The sequence below is a fragment of the Podarcis tiliguerta genome (assembly GCF_965153285.1).
Source record: "Podarcis tiliguerta genome assembly, chromosome: 8".
Lineage (NCBI taxonomy): Eukaryota > Metazoa > Chordata > Lepidosauria > Squamata > Lacertidae > Podarcis > Podarcis tiliguerta.
This window is the reverse complement of record NC_139541.1, coordinates 7,098,090-7,125,849: the sequence shown is the minus strand read 5'-3', so window position 1 is coordinate 7,125,849 and position 27,760 is coordinate 7,098,090. Positions and strand designations below refer to the sequence as shown.

At 47.8% G+C, this 27,760-nt stretch overlaps 1 protein-coding gene across 2 annotated transcripts in view; it reads right to left on the bottom strand.

Moving 5' to 3' along the window:
* The window catches only part of CUX2 (cut like homeobox 2), a 250,778-nt gene that overhangs the window by 108,178 nt on the left and 114,840 nt on the right, over positions 1-27,760 (bottom strand). Inside the window, exons 2-3 of one of the 2 annotated variants that reach the window (XM_083453687.1) lie at positions 5,449-5,559; positions 1,174-1,221 (exon numbers count right to left, since the gene is read on the bottom strand). In XM_083453687.1, coding sequence (XP_083309813.1) covers positions 1,174-1,221; positions 5,449-5,559 — 159 coding nt within the window. The remainder of the gene's footprint in view (positions 1-1,173; positions 1,222-5,448; positions 5,560-27,760) is intronic. The other variant, XM_083453689.1, reaches the window with a different exon arrangement.

Genomic DNA, 27,760 nt, shown 5'->3' with positions numbered 1-27,760 from the left:
CCCCCATCTTGATATTTTATTATGGATTTTCTTGTTTTACAGAAGTAAGTGTAATGCTCGTATTTCCCCCCCCCCCATGTAACATTTTTACAAATCCATTTCATTTGTTGAGGCATTAGGGGGAGAAGAAAAAGAAAGGGGGGGTGGAGAGAGGGAAGATGGATGGGGGTGGGGTCCGGAGGTCCGTTTTTAACCTGAAACTGTTCTTAACCTGAAGCACCACTTTAGCTAATGGGGCCTCCTGCTGCTGCCGCCATGCGATTTCTGTTCTCATCCTGAAGCAAAGTTCTTAACCCAAGGTACTATTTCTGGGTTAGCAGAGTCTGTAACCTGAAGCGTCTGTAACCAGAGGTACCACTGTATTGGCTTCTACCGCAGCAGCAAAGAGGTAATCTCATCTGAGTGTGAGAGCTCTCTCTGTGAGGGAAGCGCCAGAAGGCCCTTGGAGATGGACCTCTGGATGACGGAAGTGGAGACACTCCTTCAGGTATATAGAGCCAAGGTCATTTAGGGCTTTAAATGACTCTCAGGCTGTGCACCTGGTCTTTTATGGGCACAGTTACCCCATTCGGAACCAGGGAATCCCCCCCACCTGCCTGCCCCCTGTCGCCTAGAAACAGTACTTCTATCTTGTCAAGATTCAACCTCAATCCATTGACCACCATCCATCCTCTAATGGCCTCCAGACACCCGCAGGACATTCACCACCTTCATTGGTTCCGATTTAAATGAGAGGTAGAGCTGATTTATTGATTGATTGAGTGACTGATTGCATTAACACCCCACCTTTTGGTGTACATAGTTGTCTCCCCATCCCCATCTAATCTCCACAACAACCTTGTGAGGTAGGGTTTGGCTGAGAGGCAGTGACTGGCCCAAGGTGACACCCAGTGAGCTCCATGGCCAAATGGGGATTCGAACCCTGCTCTCTCCGAGGTCGAAGTCTGACACTCTAACCACTACAACCAATAACATCTGGAAGGGCACCATGTTGGCTACCACTTGAGTTGACACCGAAAGCCTGGCGCCATCTTTGGACTTTGAACCCACTGCTGACGCTGCTGTGTGTGGTTCGTTTTTCTCTTAGGCCCTGCTTCTACTTTGTGTCCCCCCAGCGGCTTACAGGCAGCTCACATTGGCTAAGAAGTACCTTGGGCACAGACGGCTTCTTACCTCTGCCTGGAAGCTCTTCAAGACAGGAGCCACCATGTCGCGGACCTCCTGGAAGAGAGAAAATGGCGGAAGCCCGCAATTAGACCCGAGTCTGGCAATGGGGCTCTCTGTTAATCCAGCCCTCAGAATCGGCACTGGTTCCTCATATGAAGCTGGGCTGTCAGCTAATTAAAGAAGCCTTGGTTTTGATTAATTGAGCAGGTTTCAAATCGACTAATTAGCTGATTACATTTGCATACCGAGGATAAGAACAATAATACTTAAAGGAGAAACAAAGGCCCATTTTTAGGCTGGTGTGGTGGAGATGGTGATGTTTTTTGGCCAGTTTCATCCTTGACCAGTGGGGAATGCAGGCAAAAATGGGGGTACCCACTCACATACTGATCCACACTCTCTCATGTACACACCCAGGTACACTCAGCCCCTCTCCTCAATTTAGACACAATTGCTCATAAAATGATTCATCTAACATCCGAGGAAGGAGCAATTTGCACTCACAACAAGGCAATAAGCTAAGTCCATTCCGGTACCAGGTCTACTCTATTGCCCTCACCCCCATTTTGCTACTGGAGCCAGTATGGTTGGGCCCAGAAATATTTGCTCTGTGTATTGGGGGGGGGGGGAGGGCTGGCTCAAGGAGTCCCCCACCTCAGAAGCTGTTAGGTTATGCTGAGTTGGATAAGATGACTGGGAAGATTAGATACTTAAGAGACCAAAAGTTCACAGAGGACTGGGGAAAATTTGTTGAATATCTGGAGAGTATAAGTGAGGGCCAAATAACGCTAGAGGGATTTAAAGAAGCACTGTGAAAATGTAAGAGGTATTGTTAAAAGGGAATAGAAGGGGGGGGGGAAGGTTTAAACAATGACAATATAAACAAAAGAAATGCGTAAATTAATAATGACTACGAAAGATTTACGGAAAAGCTGAAGGAAGTCCAGAAAAGAAAGACTTGGGGGAAATTGGGATGTGAAAACAATGTATGTTTTGTTTTGGTTGTAAATTAATAAAAATTATTTATAAAAAATAAAAAAGGAGTCCCCCACCTCTGTTTCTCCCTGGTCCAGCACTCTAACCATTATGCTACACTGCCTTTCATGGGACAGGGTCTGTGGATTTCGGCTCTCTACTTAATTGCCTCACCCCCCCAATTAATACCTTAGTATAATATAAGGTGCTGCAAACCCTCCACCCCAAGTCTTCTTAATTTAGATACAAGCTAGGAACATAATTGTAGAAGCTGGCATGAGGCAGTGTTGGGAGGGGAGGGAAGGCGGGGGAAGCCCCCAACTGTCAAACTGACTAAAACAACATTTATTTTGGGGAGAGGAAAAGAGCAGCAGCGGCAACAAAAACAGCAACAAAGTGGTGTTCCATCTGCTCCGAGAGGCGGGTGCCAGGATTTCTGCAACAAGGCCTTGGAACAGTTTTTCTTGTTATATAAAATAACTTGACAGGGTTGGGGAGAGCACAGTTCTGAAAGAAGGGACATTGTGTGCCAAGGCGCTGGGCGCCCCATCATTCTGACAGGCGAGGGCACAAGCCAAGACATGATGGCATGCAGTTAGTGCAGAATGCTGCAGCCTAATTGCTGACAGGAGTGAGACCCCATCAGCTTACAACGCCTGAGACCTGCACTGGCTTTCAATTTGCTGCTGGGTCAAGTTCAAGCTCAAGCTATTAAAAAGGTAAGGGTAAAGGGACCACTGACCATTAGGTCCAGTCGTGGCCGACTCTGGGGTTGCGGCACTCATCTCGCTTTATTGGCCGAGGGAGCTGGCATACAGCTTCCGGGTCATGTGGTCAGCGTGACTAAGCCAACCAGAACCAGAGCAGCGCATGGAAACGCCGTTTACCTTCCCGCCGGAGCGGTACCTATTGATCTACTTGCACTTTGACGTGCTTTCGAACTGCTAGGTTGGCAGGAGCAGGGACCGAGCAATGGGAGCTCACCCTGTCGCGGGGATTCGAACCACCGACCTTCTGATTGGCAAACACCTAGGCTCTGTGGTTTAACCCACAGCGCCACCCACGTCAAGTAGCGTCAAGCTACTACTTGGGGCCAATTTAGCTGCATGATCGCCTCACTGCGTAAATACCCACTTGGCCGCTTTGATTTGTGGAACTGGACCTGCCACAGCTGCCACATACTACCCGTTCCGCATTTGTAAGAAACGGATATTTTAGTCTGGCAGCACCCGCACGTTGGAACTCCCTGCCTATTGACATCAGTCAGGCGCCTTTGCTGTACTCTTTTCGACCCCTGCTAAAAACATTCTTGGTTTAGACAGGCCTGTAGAATGTCGATGTGTGTTTTGATGTGCTTTTAGCTTATGGTTGATTCAGGGCCGGATTTACCATATTTCTCGCTCTATAGGATGCACCCGACCATAAGACGCACCTAGTTTTACAGGGGGAGAACAAGAAAAAAATTATTCTCTCCCTCTCTGCGCAGCGCCCCTTCAGCGAAGTGGCAGGAGAAACGGAGCCCCTTCCATAGAGGGAAAGCTGTGCAGCGCCTCTCCAGCAAAGCAAAGCCAGGAGAGCAAGAGGGATCGGTGCGCACCGACCCCTCTTGCTCCCGCTGAGCTCTGGAGGCTTTGCGTTGCTTTCGCTGAAGCCATGAAGCCTGCACTCACTCCATAAGACGCAAACACATTTCCCCTTAATTTTTGGAGGGGGAAAAGTGCGTCTTATAGAGCGAAAAATGCGGTAGGTTTGATGAGGCCCTCGGCTACTGAAGGTAATGGGGCCCTTTATATGTCCAGCTGTCCTTTGTCAACAACAAACTGCAGCTGTTTTTTGTGTTGAATATATGCTATACAGTAATTTATGGACCTAATAGGTATCTAAAGCCATTTGCCACTGTTGCTGTACGTAGGTTTTGTTTTATTTGTTTTTTATCGTATATTTTGGAAATGTACATCCAGTCCCCCCCCCTTAAATATTTTGGGGGCCCCGAAGAGAGTGGGGCCCTAAGCTATAGCTTGTTTAGCTTCTACATAAATCCGGCACTGGGATGATTTAATTATTGCCTGACTGATCATTCTAACCATTTTAACGGATCGTTTTATTGCTGGGTGAACCCCTTTGAGGTACCGTATTTTTTGCTCTATAAGGCTCACTTTTTCCCTCCTAAAAAGTAAGGGGAAATGTGTGTGCGTCTTATGGAGCGAATGCAGGCTGCGCAGCTATCCCAGAAGCCAGAACAGCAAGAGGGATTGCTGCTTTCACTGCACAGTGATCCCTCTTGCTGTTCTGGCTTCTGAGATTCAGAATATTTTTTTTCTTGTTTTCCTCCTCCAAAAACTAGGTGCGTCTTGTGGTCTGGTGCATCTTATAGAGCGAAAAACACAGTATGACGTAAACGACATGCATGGAAACCAAGAGGACTAACATCTAGCTTTGACCAGGGCGGTGGGGCAGAATTCTCTGCTGTAACCAAAGGAAGCAGGCCAGCTTTGAGCATCCTCTGCCCCACACACTTGCATCCTCCATCCGAGGCAGCTGCCCGCCCCCCTGCCTGTTGGCAGGGCCAGCTGTGCTGATAGGCCTCAGAGGCCCTATCTATGGTCCTCCCTCTCCCACAAGTGCCGCTCAGTGCATCTCAGGATCAGGACCATGGGCTCCTTAGCTGCAATTGCACCAGCAGATTGTGTTGTAATATGCTATAGTTGGGCATTTGAGGCCATAATTTGGGGCTGATTACCTTATCCTTGTGGGACGCGGGTGGCGCTGTGGGTAAAAGCCTCAGCACCTAGGGCTTGCCGATTGAAAGGTCGGCGGTTCGAATCCCCGCGGCAGGGTGCGCTCCCGTTGCTCGGTCCCAGCGCCTGCCAACCTAGCAGTTCGAAAGCACTCTCGGGTGCAAGTAGATAAATAGGGACCGCTTACTAGCGGGAAGGTAAACGGCGTTTCCGTGTGCGGCTCTGGCTCACCAGAGCAGCGATGTCACGCTGGCCACATGACCCGGTAGTGTCTCCGGACAGCGCTGGCCCCTGGCCTCTTAAGTGAGATGGGCGCACAACCCTAGAGTCTGTCAAGACTGGCCCGTACGGGTAGGGGTACCTTTACCTTTACCTTTACTTACCTTATCCTTCTCTTGTTGGTCACTCAAGTTTGTAAATAAATATATAAATCTCTCTTTCACACAGACACACACACACACACAGAGAGAGAGAGAGAGAGAGAGAGAGAGAGAGCTGTTTGAATGGGAGAGGGGAGGGAAATCCAACAACCCGCTGAGTTAATTCTATAATAGCAAATATACTGTACCTCAGGTACATTTTTCTTAAATTCCCGGCTGAGTTCAATTAAATGTTTATGAGAATGCTCGCTTTCTTCCTGCCGTGCCGCCAGTTCGGAAGCAACAGAATTAAGCTCCTTCTGGAACAAAACAAAACCAAAACAGAACAGAGAGAGAGAGAGAGAGAGAGAGAGAGGAATGAGTCGCGGCATTTTACCCTTTGAATATAATGCACAGCATTTTCTGAAGCGAGCCCTTTCGCACAACTGACTCGAAAGGCAAAAAGATGGAAACTGTCAGTTTACGAGGCTTTTGCACTAACTGGCGGTGGAACATCCAACAATGGCACATTTTGAATTTAGGAGACAGAGGCACCCAGTCTCCTTCGGCCACAGTCATTTGCCCCCCCTTACCCAGAAGCCAGGGGCAATTGCAGAGAGGGGGTGAAGCTTCTGTTGCATACAGTCACCCATTTATTAACACCCTCCCCAAGAAATGAACACCCCACCTTTCATGTTTAAAGAAACCTCAAGTTGGCTCAGAGTAGGAAAAAACAACCCCAGAAACATGCATAAACACCACAATGGCCTACACCCCCCCAAAGTGATCTCCATGCTATGAACACAGTCTTTCTCAAAGGAGATAAAAGCCAATGCAATTCTGGGCTGCATCAATAGGAGTATAGCATCTAGATCAAGGGAAGTAATAGTGCCACTGTATTCTGCTCTGGTCAGACCTCACCTGGAGTACTGTGTCCAGTTCTGGGCCCCACAGTTCAAGAAGGACACTGACAAACTGGAACGTGTCCAGAGGAGGGCAACCAAAATGGTCAAAGGCCTGGAAACGATGCCTTATGAGGAACGGCTAAGGGAGCTGGGCATGTTTAGCCTGGAGAAGAGGAGGTTAAGGGGTGATATGATAGCCATGTTCAAATATATAAAAGGATGTCACATAGAGGAGGGAGAAAGGTTGTTTTCTGCTGCTCCAGAGAAGCGGACACGGAGCAATGGATCCAAACTACAAGAAAGAAGATTCCACCTAAACATTAGGAAGAACTTCCTGACAGTAAGAGCTGTTCGACCGTGGAATTTGCTGCCAAGGAGTGTGGTGGAGTCTCCTTCTTTGGAGGTCTTTAAGCAGAGGCTTGACAACCATATGTCAGGAGTGCTCTGATGGTGTTTCCTGCTTGGCAGGGGGTTGGACTCGATGGCCCTTGTGGTCTCTTCCAACTCTATGATTCTATGATTCTATGAGATATTTGAGGCTGAGCTAAATGTGGGTTGACTTACTCCTGGTATTCCTTTCAAGTAACTGTTATTGGTTTTCTTACACGTATAACAAAATATAAGTAGACAATTAAATATAATCATAACACACACAAACGCAAATCTCGCCAGCTACCAGGTTAAGTATTCATGTATTTGCAATATTCATTCCTCCTATGTTATTTGGTCAGGGGTGTATGGAATTCACATCCATCCACAACATCGTCTTCTCTGGCTAAAGTATCCATAAGTGCACATGGTCTTGTGGCCCCTAGAGGGTCCCTTAAGTCAACTGAGGGGACAGTGGGTGGAAAAGGATTTCAGTTTATTGAAAGACGCATCAGTGGAGACCCAGGTTGAATAAGATCACAAAACCTGTGCCCCTGGGCATTGGGGGGGAAGCAAATATTTATACATATTGCAAATATACCTGAGCTTGTGCCTGATCCCTATAAGCTTCTTAATTGGCCAAAGTACAGCGGGGACAGGGACGCGGGTGGCGCTGTGGGTTAAAACCACAGAGCCTAGGAGTTGCCAATCAGAAGGTCGGCGGTTCGAATCCCCGCAACAGGATGAGCTCCTGTTGCTTGGTCCCTGCTCCTGCCAACCTAGCAGTTCGAAAGCACATCAAAGTGCAAGTAGATAAATAGGTACCGCTCCGGCGGGAAGGTAAACGGTGTTTCCGTGCGCTGCTCTGGTTCGCCAGAAGCGGCTTAGTCATGCTGGCCACATGACCCGGAAGCTGTACGCCGGCTCCCTCGGCCAATAAAGCGAGATGAGTGCCGCAACCCCACAACTGGACATAATGGTCAGGGGTCCCTTTACCCTTACCTTTACTGCAAGGACAAGGCATGCCACATCCAGATATTTCGGGATGCAGAGGATAGCATATTTTGTAGGCCCTTTTCACTAGCTTGGGAAATAAATGGCCACGTGTTCTAGGTCTCCTCTAGCAAGACATCGACTCATTTTCCAATGATTGAGGGTGTTGTGGTCACATCCACTGGGAACCGTGACGGTCAAGCTGCGGGTCGCATGTGCCTGCCTGTCAAAGGGGAGAGATATGGGCCAGTAGTGCTCCATCGTTCCCTGTTTCTGATGCCGTAGGTGGGAGATGGGGCTGGGAACAGCTGTTCACTAGGTGACCTACGACACATGTCCTGCCTTGCCTCACCTCAATAAGGATGTTGCAGATTTGGGAAAGGTTCAGAAATGGGCAGCCAGCCACAGTGATCATTGGGATGGAGCGAGTCTCCTGTGAAGATGGGATACAGCATTTGGGGCTTTTTAGCACAGAGAAAAGTAAGAAGTGACAGGGTGAAAGTTTATTAAATCATGCAAGGCATGGAGAAAGTGGAGGTAGAAAATTCTCTCTCCTAACACTACAGAGCCAGTGTGGTGTAGTGGTTAAGAGCGGTGGACTCGTAATCTGGTGAACCGGGTTCGATTCCCCGCTCCTCCACATGCAGCTGCTGGGTGACCTTGGGCCAGTCACACTTCTCTGAAGTCTCTCAGCCCCACTCACCTCACAGAGTGTTTGTTGTGGGGGAGGAAGGGAAAGGAGAATGTTAGCCGCTTTGAGACTCCTTAAAGGGAGTGAAAGGCGGGATATCAAATCCAAACTCTTCTTCTTCAACTTGTGGGCAGTCAATGAAGCTGAAGGCTGGAAGGTTCAGGACAGAGAAAAGGAAGTACTTCTTTGAACAGTGCAGGCTTAAAACTATGGAATTCCCTGCCACAGGAGGCAGTGATGGCCACCAATTTGGCTTGAGATGAGAATTAGACAAATTCATGGAGAAGAGGGCTATTGATGACTACTAGCCAGGAGGCAGTCAAGAGTTGAGCCCCCTTTGGCCTGATGCAACAGGGTCTTCCTATGTCTGCCGAAGTTGGATGGGAGCCTTTTCCCCAGATAGGCAGGGGAAAGTCTTGCAGTCCTTAGAAAAAGTAAAGGCAAAGGACCCCTGACTGTTAATTCCAGTCGTGAACGACTCTGGGGTTGTGGCGCTCATCTCATTTTACAGGCCGAGGGAGCCAGCGTTTGTCCGCAGACAGTTTTTCTGGGTCATGACTAAGCTGCTTCTGGCGAACCAGAGCAGTGCACGGAAACTCCGTTTACCTTCCTGCTGGAGCGGTACCTATTTATCTACTTGCACTTTTTGACGTGCTTTCGAACTGCTAGGAGTTCAAACTGACAGGAGCTGGGATTGAGCAACGGGAGCTCACCCCATCACAGGGATTTGAACCACCGACCTTCTGGTCGGCAAGTGCAAGAGGCTCAGTGGTTTAGACCACAGCGCTACCCGTGTCCCTTTGTAGTCCTTAAGCACACACATATAGCCTGTGGTCCAGGCCTTTTAAGACAGTGCCAGCCAACTCCAGCAGGGCTGAATATTTTGAACAGAGGAGAATATATTAAGCAGCCAAAAAATAAAATAAAAATAAAATCTAGATCAGAGAGATTTCTATGTAAACAAATACAGATGGGGGTTCAAATTAACAGAGCACTTGGCTGATCAATATTCTTAATAACCCCTTCCCTTTTTTTCTTTGGTAACTGTAAGAAAAACACAGCAAGAGTGTCAAAATAGTAGAAGAGCACCATATTGCATTGTGTGATATAGTTGTTGTTGTTTTTAAGCTCCAAGTCCGTGCCATCACCAGCTGATATATATCAGAACAGGAAGAAGGCACCCAAACGATGACTTACTTATGCTTTCAAGTGTTCATAAATAAGGTTTCAAAAGATCTAGATGGCTTTTTAATTCCAGCTGAATTTGGGGCAGGGGTGATGAAAGCGCCAGGATTGAGTAAACTGACCTTTTGTGTACAGCTCTGTAAATCAAGCACAGCTCACTTGGAAGCGGAGGGAAATGTTTCATTAAAGAATTATGGATTCATATCATGCTGGCTTTGGAGGGGGACAGACCGGCACGTGTGAAACCCATTAAGGAAATATGGAATGTTAGATTCTTCTTTTTAGAACGCAGAGAAAGACACGATTAGAAAAGAAAGTCCAGGAAGATCAGGGACAGCACTCAAAAGGATAGCCCTCGGCTGCCATGATGTTGCATATTTTAAGGGGTGCTTTTCATCAAAGTCCTTCCCCGCCTTCGTTGCTGTGCTACTTATTCTTTTCTTTCTTTTTAAAATGTTGATTTAAATCACAAAGGCTGGATGGAGAAGGACTACGGTTCCTCTGAGGCTGGTGCAGGGCGCAGTGGCCCGCCTGCTTGTGGGGGCAAACCCCTGACAGCCGATAACGTGGATCAGGCCAAAGGCCCATCTACATTTCCAAGCACAATTCAAAGTGTTGGTGCTGACCTTTAAAGCCCTAAATGGCCTCGGCCCAGTATACCTGAAGGAGCATCTCCACCCCCATCGTTCTAACTGAGGTCCAGCGCCAAGGGCCAGTGTGGTGTAGTGGTTAAGAGAGGTAGACTCATAATCTGGTGAACCGGGTTCGCTTCCCTGCTCCTCCACATGCACCTTGGGCCAATCACACTTCTCTGAAGTCTCTCAGTCCCACTCACCTCACAGAGTGTTTGTTGTGGGGGAGGAAGGGAAAGGAGAATGTTAGCCGCTTTGAGACTCCTTCGGGTAGTGATAAAGCGGGATATCAAATCCAAACTCTTCTTCTTCTGGCGGTTCACTCACTGCGAGAAGCCAAGTTACAGGGAACCAGGAAGAGGGCCTTCTCGGTGGTGGCGCCCGCCCTGTGGAACGCCCTCCCACCAGATGTCAACGAGAACAACAACTACCAAACTTTTAGAAGACATCTGAAGGCAGCCCTGTTTAGGGAAGCTTTTAATGTTTGACGGTCTACTCTATTTTAAAATTTGGTTCTTATATTTCTTCTTAAAGAAAATGTCATGAAAATGATGTATAGGTGGTATTTAACACCAGTTAAATTGGCTAAAATGTACAGAACAAAAAATGATGGTTGGAAATGTAAGGAAAAGGAGGGTACTTTTTTCCGCATGTGGTGGACATGTAAAGAGGTAAAAGCTTTCTGGGAGATGATATATATTGAGTTAAAGAAAATGTTTTAAAACACTTTTGTTAAAAAAACCAGCAGCTTTCTTACTGAGTATAGTGGGTACAGAGATACCGAGACAAGATAAAAAATTGTTCTTATATGCAACAACTACAGTACGATACCAACAAAAGAAGAATGGCAGATGAAGATGATGGACTTTGCAGAACTGACAAAACTGACAGGAAGAATCCTGAACCAGCGAGATCAAGTATTCCAAAAAAACTGGAACAAATTTATATTATATTTGAAAGACAACTGTAAGCAATTAACATCATTAGCAGGGTTATCTGAAGATTTGTAAGATAAATTAGTTACCTATTTGGGTTGAGTAATTTAATATTTTAAGTCATGATATAACAAGAATAGAAAAGGAAGCGAAATGCAAAAATGCAAAATTTTATTTTGTAAACCATTAGGCAGGAGGGAGGGAAGCTGTTTAGGCTCGGTTGAGACAAGAGTTTTAGTAAGAGGATACAATGTTATGTATTGTGATTATAAGTAAAATTAATTAAAAAAAATTAAAAATAAATAAAAGCAGCAAAAATTAACAAAGCAGGCTTGTGTGGGAGAATATTACCACCACTATTACTAATTTATAATTTATACCCTGCCCATCTGGCTGGGTCTCCCCAACCACTCTGGACGGCTCCCAACAAAATATTAAAAACACGATAAAGCATCAAACATTGAAAACTTCCCTAAAGAGGGCTTCCTTCAGATGTCTTCTAAAAGTCAGATCGTTGTTTTTTTCCTTGACATCTGAAGGGAGGGCATTCCACAGGATGGGCGCCACTACCGAGAAGGCTCTTTGCCTGGTTCCCTGCAACCTCACGTCTCACAGGGAGGGACCGCCAGAAGGCCCTCGGAGCTGGACACCAGTGTCCGGGCAGAACGATGGGACTGCAGACGCTCCTTCAGAAAACCTGTTTTGCGCTCTGAGCTGAACTGAGTTTGCCTCCTCTCCCAGCAGCCCCTAAAACAACGTCCAAACCACGTCACCTGAAGTGACCACCTTGTGTGAGGGCCTCGCTGGCCTAACAGAAAAAACCTAGTCCAGAATCCTGCACCTCAATTTGTGACCATTGGTCCTTGAGCCATACCCGAGTTTGATGCACCCTTTTGCTGCCACAGGTGCTGCTGAAGAGAGACCTCCTGTTATTTAAAAAGGAATTGCCTTCCCTGGATTGTGGTCAGTGGCGTAGCGTGGGTTGTCAGCACCCGGGGCAAGGCAAGTAATTTGCGCCCCCCCCACTGCACTGTCCCTCCCCCAGATAGTCCCTCGCTCTCTCTCCGCACCACACCACACGCCTGGCACCCTCCCCTCCACAGTGGGGGGCGACCAGGCGGCTCGGATCGGATTCGCACAGCTAGCACTGCAGTGAGAGAGAGTGAGTGAGCCAGGTAGGGGCAGAGAGCTGCGAGTGCGAGCGCCCCCCCCCCCCAGATGTTGCGCCCGGTGCGGCCGGCCCCCCCTGCACCCCCACGCTACGCCACTGATTGTGGTGGTCGACAGGGTGGGGGGAGGTGACAAGGAGAGTCCCGGTGTCACGGCCATGTTTGCGATGCAGGGCAGGGTGAGACAGGTCGCAGCGTGCAAGACGGATGGCGGTGCACATGGCCTCTCGGCAGACAGGCTGGCTTCCAGGAGCTATCAATCATTTCCTTGCGTATTATGTAAATTCTTGATGCTAAAGATGTATGGAGTCAATTACCAGGGGTCACGGCTGGGTGTTAAATTCGTACTAGGAAGCTCCTCTCGGTCTCCAATGAATTTGAGAGAGACTGCAAGCTTTCCGCCTTTTATTGGGCCGTATAAATATTTCACTGTTAGATATAAAAAAAATATTGGAGAAAAAGCAGATAAAAACCAAATCCCCCCCTGTGTATACAGACTGAGACAAGGAGTAAGAAAGCGGGAGTCAGCAGGTTTTTTAATGGCCTTGCAGCACGACCCGTGAATGGCTTGATTTGGGGTTTGTTTTGTTTTTAGCTCTGGGTTTTGCGGTGGTCAAGGCTGGGGTGCAGCGGGCAGCCTCACAGCTTCAGCTGCCTTGATTCAGACAAGCGTGTGAGGCGGCAAAGTCACCAGGCCATTAAAAGTTTCCAAACCCAGGAAGAGGTTGGCCGTTGCACCCCTTCAGGGTATGCTAACCGTCAGCCCAGCCCAGAGGCAGGTGGTTACACTGCACCCCTCTTGTTCAACTCTTGGCAGTGCCGGATTTATGTATAAGGACACGGCTGGCACTGTGGGTTACACCACAGAGCCTAGGACTTGCCAATCAGAAGGTCGGCGGTTCGAATACCCATGACGGGGTGAGCTCCGGTTGCTCGGTCCCTGCTCCTGCCAACCTAGCAGTTCAAAAGCACATCAAAGTGCAAGTAAATAAATAGGTACCACTCCGGCAAGAAGATAAACAGCGTTTCCATGTGCTGCTCTGGTTCGCCAGAAGCGGCTTAGTCATGCTGGCCACATGACCCAGAAGCTGTACTCTGGCTCCCTCAGACAATAAAGCGAGATGAACACCACAACCCCAGAGTCGGTCATGACCGGACCTAATGGTCAGGGGTCCCTTTACCTTTACATAGGCCATTTGCTGTGCCTACCTACCAAAGCCCTGGGTCTTATCAGCGTGGCATTGGGGGCCGAGAAAGCCACTGGGCTGGATGAATAAAGTTACGGGCCTGAATCTTTGGCCTTCCTCTCCAAGCTGATCAACACACACAGCTGTGACTTGTGTAATATGCTCGATAGCATCACTCGTTTCCTGACCGTGTTCGTTTCTCACCCCCCCGCGGAAAAACCCCCACAGCTTTCATATCTTTCCCTGGAACGAACATCTAACATGCTTGTGAAAATCACTGTCCTTCTTGAGATCCCATTACAACTGTTTTGATAAAGCTCCCCAGCCAGAGATTCCATTTTAGATTAGGGGAAGATCACAGGCGATTGAGAAAGAAGGGAATTGTCTCCAAAGGGCTGTGCTGCGCGGCCCGCAGACTCCTCGGCGAGGCGCAAGCACAGGCATTTCGGGGGCACAAGCATAGCAAGGTTCGGCTCTGGAACGCATGGCAGAGTTGCAAGATGAGAGTGCCTCTGAGCATGTGCAAAGGATCTATCCTGTCACACAATAGCCGCGACCAATCCCTGTGCACACGGAGAGCTGTAACAAAGGGGCTCAAATCTCGGCTTCAACATAAACTCAACAAGCAGCATAAGAGGAGCTTTCCAGCCCAGCCCAACAGGGGCCCACCTAGTCTAGACCACTGTTTTTAACAGCTGCCCCAATGGACAGCCCATAAGCAAGTACGACCTGAGTGTAAAAGCCCTCTCATCTTCTCCTCCTTGCCTCTTGGACAAGACACTCACTCTTGCTCCCAACAGCCCCCCCCCCCGACATTCTCCAAAATGAAGATAGTATTAGCTTGCTCTACCTTAAAGGGCTGTTGTATTTATTAGACTTTATGACCTGTTCTCCTCAGCAGGAAACACTGGTGAGAGCTCAGGAGGATGGAACAGAACCCAGGCAACCCGTACCCAAGACTGGCAGAGGTGGGCGTTGGGAGTGATGCCAAATCAGGCGCAACGTGGCATCCTCTGAGGCAAAATATGCCTTGCGCCTCTTTGTTTGTTGTTAAGTGATCTTAACAGTCACTGATGCCTGACTCGGAGATACAGTGGTACCCCGCAAGACGAATGCCTCGGAAGACGAAAAACTCGCAAGACGAAAGAGTTTTTCGTTTTCTGAGTTGCTTTGCAAGACGGATTTCCCTATGGGCTTGCTTCTCAAGACGAAATGTCTTGCGCCTTTTTTTTTTTAAACCGCCAATGCATCCCTATGGGAAACCGTCAATACACATTGGTGCTTCGCAAGACGAAAAAATTCGCATAACGAAAAAACTCGCAGAACGAATTAATTTCGTCTTGCGAGGCACCACTGTACCCTCAAGCAAGTAACTTCCAAACTGTGCGGCAAAGAGAAAGGAAAAGAATTAATCTCCAGTCCTGCTTGTCGGAAACAGGGCATCCAATCTTAATTGCTTCTTTAACCATTTTATCCATCTGTGTCAGGGAATGGGGAGCGTGTGATTCTTGGGCTGTGGCTGAGCTCCAACTTCAACCAGCCTTGGGCAGCTTGACCGGTTGGGGACTGGGAGTGGGGAGTGTCGCACAAAGTACCTCTCCACCTGGCCTACGCAATGTTACGTTGACACCATGGCCTTGGTGGTGGCAGCACTCCTAGGAGTCCTAATGGTTGGTGTTTGCTGCCTCTCACTCCCTAGCCAGTGTTTCCCAGTTGTCGGTGTTTATTACTACGTTTTTAAAGATATGCCTTGACAAGAGTCTTTAAACCTCTTTTGTTGACCACCAGCATTACGCTTTCCATTTTTAAGTTCGGAATAGAGTGGTTGCTTTGGAAGACAATCATCAGGCATCCGCACAACATGACCAGTCCAACGAAGTTGATGTTGAAGAATCATTGCTTCAACACTGGTGATCTTTGCTTCTTCCAGAACACTGGCATTAGTTGATGTGCAAAATTTTCCGGAGACACCATTGATGGAATCTTTCAAGGAGTCAGAGATGGCGTTTATAAGTGGTCCGTGTTTCACAAGCATACAGTAACATTGGCAGTACAATAGCTTTGTAAACTAGCATTTTGGTTTCCCTGCAAATGTCCCGGTCCTCAAACACTCTGCATTTCAACTGGGAGAAAGGCACACTCGCAGAGCTCAGGCGATGCTGCATTTCGGCATCAGTGTTGGCCCTTGTGGAAGGACCACTGCTCAGGTAGGAGAAGTGATCGACATTTTCCAACATTACACCACTGAGTTGGATTTGTGGCACTGCAGAGGGGTTGTTTTGTACTTGTTGGTGCAGCACTTTGGTTTCTTGGATGTTGAGTGATAGGCCAATCCTCTGAGTGGGAACACACTACGTTGTCAACAGCATACTGAAACTCTATGACTGAAGTTACGGTAACCTTACTTTTTTGCTCTCAGCCTGCTCAGATTAAAGGGCTTTCCATCTGTTCAATATGTGATTTCTACCCGAGCCTCCCTGGGGAGAGTACAGTGGTACCTCGGGTTAAGAACTTAATTCGTTCCGGAGGTCTGTTCTTAACCTGAAACTGTTCTTGACCTGAAGCACCACTTTAGCTAATGGGGCCTCCCGCTGTAGCCACCGCTGCCGCGCGATTTCTGTTCTCATCGGGAAGCAAAGTTCTTAACCCGAGGTACTATTTCTGGGTTGGTGGAGTCTGTAACCTGAAGCGTCTGTAACCTGAAGTGTCTGTAACCTGAGGTACCACTGTACCACTGCCCAAACCAGCACTCTGAATTGGGCCCGGAAGCTAATTGGTAGCCAGTGCAGTCAGGCCGGTTTTGGTGTAATATGCTCAAAGTGTCTTGTCCCAGGGAGCAACCTGGCTGCCGAATTCTGCACCAGCTGAAGTTTCCGAACTGTCTTCAGAGGCAGCCCCATGTATAACCCGTTTCAGTAATCTAACTGAGAAGTTACCTGGAGTCAGAATCTTGCTTTGTATATGCATCAAAACGTCTGTAGCTATCAGTACAGTGGTGCCCCGCAAGACGAATGCCTTGCAAGACGGAAAACCCGCTAGACGAAAGGGTTTTCCGTTTTGGAGGTGCTTCACAGGACGAATTTCCTATGGGCTTGCTTCGCAAGACGAAAATGTCTTGCGATTCCTGGGTTTTTTTCCCCGCTCCCCACCCCCTTTTTCTAAGGCACTAAACTGCTAATAGCCTTTTAGCAGCTAATCCGCTAATCCCTTAAGCCTTTAATAGCCGCTAATAGCCGCTAAACCGCTAATAGCGCTAATCCGCTAATCCGCTAATGGGCTTGCTTCGCAAGACGAAAAAACCGCTAGACGAAGAGACTCACGGAACGGATTCTTTTCGTCTTGCGAGGCACCACTGTATTATTAAGTTCCTAAACCAGAAGGGAGCCCCGCAGTGGCAACGGCCATTCTGATTTATAAGTTAGCAATCCATACCCAGGGCTATTCACTAAGCCCAGACAACTTGACAATAAGTGGGGTTTGCGGTCTGTGCATGTGAACGCTCTGTCTCTCACACCCGCCCGCCCACCGGCTCCATCATTTCCCTCTTTGATCCCCATCAAGGCCAGGAGCCAGCAATCAGGACAAGGCGCCCAACCCACTGAGCAAATTAAAGCAGAGCCACATCACATTGTTCGCTCCCCAACAGACACCCATTGTTCTTGGCTCTGCCGGAGGTAAACAGAAAACCTGTCCAGCTCAAAAGAGGCCGTCATGTTTCATCTGCTCTCATCTGGACTGTTAATATGGTGTGGCTCAAGCGTGGTGGGAAGGCAGGGGTTGCCAACTTGAATAAAATATTGGGGGGGGGGGGACACACAGGAAAGCCCTGCATGATTGATCACAAGACACGGTACACACACCATGTGAATGGCTATGCCCATCAACTTTGATCAGGTCCAACGTCAGCCCCTCCAAATTCTAATCAAGGTGTGGCGTTTCCATTTTCCAGGACAGGCATCAAGCCAGAATGGTTTGTCTCGGTTTTAAGAGAGAAGGAGAAATACTGAGCTTCCTAGTTTTATCAACTTTATCTGTAAAAGAGAGACTTAAGAGATGGGAGATGGGAGGAACAGAAACAAGCCCATGAGCCAGATTTGAAGAAATATTTGCAGCTCCAGATAGACAGACAGAAAGATAGACGCAAATTCAGAGAGAAGAGTTTGAGCTTCTTCTTTTTTTCATTTTAACGTGGGGCCAATGCAAAACACCACACCAGGGTCTGGGCACCCCACAGCAATGCCCCAGCCTAGAACCAGAAGAAGAAGAAGAAGAAGAAGAAGAAGAAGAAGAAGAAGAAGAGGAAGAAGAAGAAGAGGCATTTGGATTTGATATCCCACTTTATCACTACCCGAAGGAAGCTCAAAGTGGCTAACATTCTCCTTTCCCTCCCTCCCCCACAACAAACACTCTGTGAGGTGAGTGGGGCTGAGAGACTTCAGGGAAGTGTGACTGGCCCAAGGTCACCCAGCAGCTGCAGGTGGAGGAGCGGGGAATCGAACCCGGTTCACCAGATTACGAGTCCACCGTTCTTAACCACTACACCACACTGGCAAGCAGCCCAACCAAAAAGCCACACACCCTAGGGTGGAAAAGACCTTTTTGTGCTGGCCTGATTGGGAGTGGGGCCGTTGCCCCGCTCCTTGAGACCTCCAGGTTCTTCTCATTTCCAGGCTCCATCACCTGGGGACTCGAGGCATCAAATTACGAAACAACCATCCGTTCCAGTGACCCACGTCGAACACCAGAAGGACCTCCCTGGCTCAGTGGGGGCATCTTCGCTAAATGGATTGAACCGAGTAGAAAGGGCAATCAACATTGCGCCGGGCACAGCTGGGACCTCCCTGTGAATTATGGGTCTCATTCCATTGCATGCTATTCTACCGCAGGCAAATGCCTCCACTTTACCTGGCAGCTGAAATCTTCTGTCCCGCAGCTCTGCTGCTCCCCGGGTCTGACACATTCCACCTCCCTGCATCCCTATCTATTTTGCTGGCTCTTGGGAGCCGATGCTTTCCCTCACCCCAGTGGCAGGAGAACCAAGCTTGCATTGTGCATTTCTCTCCTGCAGATGTATAGGGTCTGTGACAATGGCAGCGGAGGAGAGAGAATGCAGATTCTGGGTCCTCAAAAGATATGCAAATCCGTTAATCAAGAGGCCTATTATTGCACAAGCTTCACGCACCAGCGGCAAGCCATCCACCAAGAAAACTGATCAAGTGCTAATAACCAATTGTGTGGCAGAGAGACATTCCTTACCCAGCTTTGCTGCTGCATTTAAAGATTTTGCAGAGGGGGGGGGGGAGGGCGTGTTAACCCAACCAATTTCTAATTATGGCAAAATTGTTCTCTCACTCTGAAAACATCTCACCACAATCCTCCATCCGTCAAGCTGTGCAAGAAATAAATCTGTCAGAAACTAGTTAAAAGGAAGATGCTCCACTGTTTGGGGGGGGGGCAGGAGGAGGAAGAATATTTTTTCCTGGAGAGGAGTTACGAAGGGAAGTGTTGCCATATGTCCTCTTTTTCCAGGACACGTCCTCTTTGTCCTGGGTAGAGGAGTCTCCATAGCGATCCGCAGTCAAAAGTAGAAGTTGGCAAATGTGCCCTCATTTTTGCTCTTCAAAATATGGCGGCCCTAATTAGTGACAAGCAGTGGAGACAGTCCTTAGGTTGGGAAGAGGGAAATTACTGCTTACATTTCGGAAAACAGCACCTTTGGTTTGGGGGGAAACCAACAGCTCATGTGTCTAGTCCTCACAGCTGAGCAGAAGTTAAGCTTTGGCTGATTAACATCCTAGACCCTGGGCATGTTTAGCCTGGAGAAGAGGAGGTTAAGGGGTGATATGATAGCCATGTTCAAATATATAAAAGGATGTCACATAGAGGAGGGAGAAAGGTTGTTTTCTGCTGCTCCAGAGAAGCGGACACGGAGCAATGGGTCCAAACTACAAGAAAGAAGATTCCACCTAAACATTAGGAAGAACTTCCTGACAGTAAGAGCTGTTCGACAGTGGAATTTGCTGCCAAGGAGTGTGGTGGAGTCTCCTTCTTTGGAGGTCTTTAAGCAGAGGCTTGACAACTATATGTCAGGAGTGCTCTGATGGTGTTTCCTGCTTGGCAAGGGGTTGGACTCGATGGCCCTTGTGGTCTCTTCCAACTCTAGGATTCTATGATTTGAGATGTGTTTGTGGGAGGGGGCTGTGGGGAGGGGTGTTATTTTTATCATGTATTTTGTGTTTTTGTCTTGCCTTCTTATACTATGAACTGGCCTGAGATCCATGCATGAAGGGCAGCACAGTGGTACCTCAGGTTAAGTACTTAATTCGTTCCGGCGGTCCGTTCTTAACCTGAAACTGTTCTTAACCTGAAGCACCACTTTAGCTAATGGGGCCTCCTGCTGCCGCCGCGCCGCCGGAGCACGATTTCCGTTTTTATCCTGAAGCAAAGTTCTTAACCTGAAGCACTATTTCTAGGTTAGCAGAGTCTGTAACCTGAAGCGTATGTAACCTGAGGTACCACTGTATACAAATTTAATAAATAATAATCATACTAAAACGTTAAGGCCAAATTAAATTAAAAGGACTCCCAAACTGTTGTTGTTAAGTCTCTCTCCCCCCCGCCCCTTTATGATTTCTGGCAACCTAACCTATGGCTTTGTGACTGAGATGGACAAAAAATGCCCCCTATTAAAGACGCAAGATGCTCTGACAGGCCTAATTTGAGACAGGGCTGGTGAAAACCAACAAATGCCGGTGGAGAAAGGGCAACTCAGCAAGCTGCCTTGAATGGCTACAAAAAGGCTATTTCTGAAAGCAGCATATGCAACAACACTCAAAAGGAAACAGAATTTGAACATGTAGCAGGCTTCTGCTGTAGCTTTGTTGGTTGATAGTTAACTCCCAATTTAGGCAAAGACGCTTGTGATCAGACTAGCAAAAACAACATTTTGCTCATGACTGGCCTGAAACCCATGGAATTTTCGCAGGCTGTTTGAACTCTTTCTTTGGACGGCAGGCACCAGGATCTAACTACCCTGATGTTCAGCATGCAGGATCGGAGAGATAAGAATATAAATTACTGTTATTACTGTTGGCAAAGCTGCCCTTAGTGCAAAAGATGTCATCGTTTCACCAGGTCTACTGGAAGATGTGAAGGGTGTAAGAAGAAAAGCAGGAGGCCCACTCCTTAGAAAGGGTTAAAAGGTAAAGGGACCCCTGACCATTAGGTCCAGTCGTGGCCGACTCTGGGTTGCAGTGCTCATCTCGCTTTATTGGCCAAGAGAGCCGGCGTACAGCTTCTGGGTCATGTGGCCAGCATGACTAAGCCGCTTCTGGTGAACCAGAGCAGCACACGGAAATGCCATTTACCTTCCCGCCGGAGCGGTACCTATTTATCTACTTGCACTTTGACGTGCTTTCGAACTGCTAGGTTGACAGGAGCTGGGACCGAGCAACGGGAGCTCACCCCGTCGCGGGGATTCGAACCGCCGACCTTCTGATCGGCAAGTCCTAGGCTCTGTGGTTTAACCCATAGCGCCACCCATGTCCCTATAGAAAGGGTTACCAGCCTCTGGGAGAATGCAGCCTTTGCTGGCAATGGTTTTTTGTGTAGGGTCATATTGATGGGAAAGGAAGCAGTTTCTCTGCCCACAAAGAGCACCGCTGGCGAGGCCACAGGCCATCTTCCCTCTGGCTTGGCACCCATGGAAGCAGGAGATTGCTCAGCTGGCCGGATTCAGCACAGGGGCTGCCGGCTGCCAACCCCCACCAACCCTCAAGTCAAGTTTTGCTACCCGTCCTGCTGATGGGGTTGCCAAGACCCGCCAGACCAGGAGGAGCCATGCCCAGCCATCAAGGTAAGAGCTGACATTGGCTTCCTGTCTGCCGGTTGGAGGGCAGGCAGGCAGGAGAGGATAGAGGTGCTTTCAGACCAGCAGGAGGAAGACGCCACAGGGCCCAGCCATGCCATTATACACTTTTATTGATGCTGTACTGAAGAAAGCTAATCAATATATTAGATTTCCAAAAGAAAGAAAAACAGCAACCGCCAGAGAGTTTTCCAGCGGGCGCTGAGAGCTTTCAACAGCACCGGCTGAGGTCATCGGCAGAAAGCTGGATAGCATCTCCATCCGTCTGTTTCCATTAAAAGAAACGGCTCCTTCGTGTAGCTGTTAAACTGTGGAACTCGCTCCTGCAGGAGCCAGCGGCAGCCACCAATTGGATGACTTTGTAAGAGGATTAGGCAAATTCATGGAGGATGGAGAGGGCTAACGATGGCTAGTGTGGTGTAGTGGTTAAGAGTGGTAGACTCGTTATCTGGTGAACCAGGTTCGCTTCCCCGCTTCTCCACATGCAGCTGCTGGGTGACCTTGGGCTAGTCACACTTCTTTGAAGTCTCTCAGCCCCACTCACCTCACAGAGTGTTTATTGTGGGGGAGGAAGGGAAAGGAGATTGTTAGCCGCTTTGAGACTCCTGAAAGGGAGTGATAAAGCGGGATATCAAATCCGATCTCTTCTTCTAATAGCCACAATGGCTTTGCTTCCATGGTCAAATGGCTTCTGAATAGCATTTCCTGGAAACTACAGGAGGGGAGGGGTCTCTTGTGTTTCATCCTGCTTGCGGGTTCGCCATTGAGGCATCTGATTGGCCGCTGCGAGAACAGGATGCTGGGCAAATGGGCCTGATCCAGCCACGCTCTTCTTACCTTCTGATGTTATCTTCTAATGATTCTGACTCTTGGACCAGCATACCTGAAGGAGCGTCTCCACCCCCATTGTTCAGCCCGGACACAGAGGTCCAGCACCGAGGGCCTTCTGGCAGTTCCCTCACTGTGAGAAGTGAGGTTACAGGGAACCAGACAGAGGGCCTTCTCGGTGGTGGCACCCGCCCTGTGGAACGCCCTCCCGTCAGATATCAAGGGCATAAACAACTATCTGACTTTTAGAAGACACCTGAAGGCAGTGTAGCTTAGGGAGGTTTTTAATGTTTGATGTTTCATTGCTTTTTAAAACTATTATTATCAATATTCTGTTGGGAGCCGTCCAGAGTGGCTGGGGAAACCCAGCCAGATGGGCAGGGTATAATTTTTATTATTATTACAGTAGTACCTTGTGTTAAGAACTTAATTCGTTCTGGAGGTCCATTCTTAACCTGAAACTGTTCTTAACCTGAAGCACCACTTTAGCTAATGGGGCCTCCTGCTGCCGCTGCACCGCCGGAGCACAATTTCTGTTCTCATCCTGAAGCAAAGTTCTCAACCTGAAGCACTATTTTTGGGTAAGCGGAGCCTGTAACCTAAAGCGTATGTAACCTGAAGCGTATGTAACCAGAGGTACCACTGTACTACTACTACTGCTACAATGGCAGCATCAAAAGGACCCTCTCCACCCTAGACTGCAGAAATGAAGAAACCTGGAGAGGTAACAAGGAGTGGCTTTTTGCATGCAATTTTTTAAAAAGGAAATCATAGATTTGTAGAGTTGGAAGGGGAACACAAGGGTCATCTAGTCCAACCCCCTGCAATGCAGGAATATTTTGACCAACATCAGGCTTGAACCCACGACCCTGAGATTAAGAGCCTTCTGCTCTACCAACTGAGCTATCCCAGCTTTTTGTGACATCGTTATTCAGTTCTGGTACACAGAACAAGTTTGTGGCTACAAGCTGCGATAGCTCCCTGCAGCGTTGGGGAGCTAGTTTCATGTTGCAAGAAAGGAGATTCCAACTAAATATTTGGTAAAACTTTCTGAGAGTAAGTGCTGTTTGACAGTGGAACGGACTCCCTTGGGAGGTTGTGGACTCCCCTTCATTGGAGTTTTAAAAGCAGAAATTGGACAGCCATCTGTCTTAGAAACTTCAGTTGAGATTCCTACATTGCAGGAGGTTGGACTAGATCACTCAGGGTTCCTTCCTCCTCTAGAATTCTATGATTCTATTATTTTTATGATCACTGCAGATGGTGACAGCAGCCACGAAATTAAGAGACGCCTGCTTCTTGGGAGGAAAGCAATGACAAACCTAGACAGCATTTTAAAAAGTAGAGACATCACCTTGCCAACAAAGGTCCGTATAGTAAAAGCTATGGTTTTCCCAGTAGTGATGTATGGAAGTGAGAGCTGGACCATAAAGAAGGCTGATCGCTGAAGAATTGATGCTTTTGAATTATGGTGCTGGAGGAGACTCTTGAGAGTCCCATGGACTGCAAGAAGATCAAACGCATCCATTCAGGAAATCAGTCCTGAGTGCTCACTGGAAGGACAGATCGTGAAGCTGAGGCTCCAATACTTTGGCCACCTCATGAGAAGAGAAGACTCACTGGAAAAGACCCTGATGTTGGGAAAGATGGAGGGCACAAGGAGAAGGGGACGATAGAGGACGAGATGGTTAGACAGTGTTCTCGAAGCTACAAACATGAATCTGACCAAACTGCGGGTGGCAGTGGAAGACAGGAGTGCCTGGCGTGCTCTGGTCCATGGGGTCACGAAGAGTCGGATACGACTGAACGACTAAACAACAACAACAACAACATTATTTTTATTCCACTCAGACTGCCGTGTAAACTGGCCACATGCAATTTATTATCAGTAGACGGGAATGGAGGAGAGCTTCTGTTCGGGTAGGATTTTGAGCCAAACCTATCTTATTTACATTTCCTGAAGCCAATACATGAACTGAATGAAACACAGCTATCTTTTGGAATTTCCAAATTTTTATATGCAGCTCTCCAAACAAAAACTGTATACAGTCAAACCTCATGTTGCATCTGCTCCAGGTTACGCGTTTTTGTGTTGCGTCCCGCGGCCACCCAGAAGTGCCAGAACGGGTTACTTCCGGGTTTCGCCGCTCACGCATATGCAGAAGTGCTAAATCGCCCAAGGATTAAGACCTTCTGGGAAATGATCTATAATGGAATGAAAAAGGTGTTTAAATATACTTTTCCGAAGAAACCAGAGGCCTTTATCCTGGGCATGGTTGGCCAATTGGTGTTAAAGAAGGATAGAACCTTTTTTATGTATGCCACAACAGCAGCAAGAACACTTATCGCGAAGTATTGGAAGACACAAGAACTACCCACTCTGGAAGAATGGCAGATGAAGGTGATGGACTACATGGAATTGGCAAAAATGACTGGCAGAATCAGAGACCAGGAAGAAGAGACGGTGGAGGAAGATAGGAAGAAATTTAAAGACTATTTACAGAAATATTATAAGATCAATGAATGTTAGAATGACATTGGATGGAGGTTAAAAGGTTATTAGTAATAAGGTGGCGAAGGGGTATGGAAAATTCGAAGGTTAAAAGATGAAGAATTAAAGGTTTAATATACTAAGATAAAGATTAGGATAAGATAGAGGGAAGGGATTTGCTGATTAAATATTTGGATTGGAATACAGTGAGGGAAGCTGTGGGGAAGTCTGGGAAATAAGCAAATGTAAGAAATACTATGAAAATGGAATTGTTTTTATTTGTTTTTCTTTTTGTCTTTGTATTTTTGTATTCTTTTTTTCCTCTTTTTTCTATGCAAAAGTCTTAATAAAAAAACATATTATATAAAAAAAGAAAACACAGGTAAGAGATGACATAATAAAAGTTGATAAACGTAAAAAAAGAAGAAGTGCTAAATCGTGTCGCGCACGTGCGCAGACGCGGCACTTCGGCTTGCATCAGTTCTATGTTACAGATGGGACTCCGGAACGGATCCCGTCCGTAACACGAGGTTCCACTGTACACAAAAAGTACACATTTGGTGGTGGGGAGGAAGCTGTGCATAGAAATCCATATACAGCCGTACCTCGGAAGTGAAACGGAATCCATTCCAGAAGTCCATTCGACTTCCAAAACCTTCAGAAACCAAGGCGGGGCTTCCGATTGGCTGCAGGAAGCTCCTGCAGGCAATCAGAAGCCTCGGAAATGCCTCCAGACGTTCAGATTCCAAAAGAACATTTGCAAACCAGAACACTCACTTCCAGGTTTCTGGCATTCGGGAGCCAAAACATCTAAGTACCAAGGCATTTGGGATCTAAGATACGACTGTATTATTAGTGAAAATAACAAACAAAAATTCATGATGTTATGCAAAACTGCTTGCAAAAATATTAGATAGAATACTGATACGGAAGGGGGGGCATGTCTTCTTCACCTCCTTCTTCGCTACAATATATCCATTTATTTCCAATTGTCAATGTCAAAAGGGACTAAAATCTATAAAATTCATAGAAAATCAACGTGCCAATTTGCTCAATTTCTCTAGGACTCCATGACACCTCCCCTGTCCTCCATAATCCCTCAAGCAAGGTGTCAAGACCCTAATCCTGTCAAATCACTCTGCCAAGCCTTCCCACGGGCAATGCCAGGTGGCAGACTATGCATACATGGACCATTGTCTTCTCATCACCGGTACTCAGGATGTGCTTATCTGCGCATATCTCCAGCTCTGCATATTCCCCCTCCCTCCTCCATATGTTAATCCTGTGTAACTCAACCTCTTCTTAATGTATTCATGATGTAACTGGGATGTATTTTGCACTGTATTCTGGGACATGGAGGGAAGTTTCAAAAGTTCATGTCACCCCTTTCTCGCGGTTCAATCTCGCCTTGAACCTGTTGCTCAATAAACTTGGATCTCCTGCAGTTTGCTCCTGTCTCCGGCTGAGCTCATTTTCCTCCGCAGGGACCCGCGGACTTAGTCCGACGAGCTGGGTGGCAGAGCAGCCTCGCACCCAGATTTTACCATAACAAATACACACTAAAAAAATTTCATAAGGGCTTTTTTGAAACACACACACACAACATGAACTGAAAAGTGAAAAACTGAGATAAAGGGAAATGGACATAACACTCATGAAGGGGCGCAGCTGCCAGTCAGTTAGATGGACCACTGCTCTGACTCAGTAGAAGCTTCTTATGCTCCTAAAGGAGTAAATCCATGGGAATGAAGTTTTATCCTCCATTTTACTCGCAACAAATGGGCAGCTGTACATAATTTGAAAGTCCTTTCCCTCAAAGCGTCCCTTTTTAATGGGAGCGGTAGTGTGACATTCTGGGATGCCTCTCCCAATACGAACCTACCCACTCCTTACGATTCTCACCTGAGGCCCTTCTCTGGCTCCCTTCCTGAAGGTAGACTCAGAAGATGGTGACAAGGGAGACGGGGCCTTTTCAGGAGTGGCTCCACACCTGTGAAACTCTAAAGAGATCTGCCTTTGCTGACTTATTTTCAGTTCCAGGTAAAAACGTATTTTTGCCCCCAGGGTTTCGATAAGACTAGGATGGTGGTGGTGGTTTTTCTGTTAGTGTGTTGCCAAAGTTTCCTGCGGCTCTTGCGAGTGTTGGGGCTGTTCTGGATATTTTCATGACTTTTTTATAAATGAATGCTAACATTATAATATGTTTATGTTTTTAAATACATTGCAAGTCACTGGGAGACCTCTGTTGTAGCAAGCAACTAACGAGCCTAATAAATAGGCTCATGGTTGTGGAAGCAATAAGACGCTGATCACAGGATCCATTGCCAGAAATCGCTTGGAGCAGGATTCTCACCCCCAACAGCAAGGATCCTTTTATCCCAGACCTTTGTTCCGATCCCCAAGGGTCCGTGCTGGTGGCGGCCATGGGGGGAAATCCTGCATAGTGGATTTCCAAATTCTGAAGCGCACAGGACAGCTTCTGGCTAACCTGCTGCCCTCCAGAGGCTCTGAATTGCAGTGCTATTTAGCCCCAGACGCGGGTGGCGCTGTGGGTTAAACTACAGAGCCTAGGACTTGCCGATCAGAAGGTCAGCGGTTCGAATCCCCGCGACGGGGTGCGCTCCCGTTGCTCGGTCCCTGCTCCTGCCAACCTAGCAGTTCGAAAGCACCTCAAAGTGCAAGTAGATAAATAGGTATCGCTCCGGCGGGAAGGTAAACGGCGTTTCCGTGTGCTGCTCTGGTTCGCCAGAAGCGGCTTAATCATGCTGGCCACATGACCCGGAAGCTGTACGCCGGCTCCCTCGGCCAATAAAGCGAGATGAGCACCGCAACCCCAGAGTCGGCTGCGACTGGACCTAACGGTCAGGGGTCCCTTTACCTTTAGCCCCAGACAGCAGTGGTTCTCAGCACCTGGAAGAACCAGGTTGGCAAAGACTGGTCCAGGAGAACAGTGGGATTTTTTTTAAAAGGGCTGTTTGTGCAAAAGTTCTGTATTTTTGATTACCTGAACCATACCAACTATAATCCAACGATCTGCAACACAAGTACCCCTAACCCCAGATAGGAGGGGGCCTCTTTTTTTTCTGGGTAACACAATCCTACCAGCCAGCCAGCTGCAAAGTTTCGGGGAAAGAGGCTCAGAGAGCAGAGAAACAAAAGAGGAGATTTAATAAGCAGAAAGAGTGCAGGGTGGGGAGGGAACGCTCCCCCCCCCCAGAAGTGGGGGCAAGGGGGGGTGTCTAAAGCATCTAATTGCAATCAACAGCAGA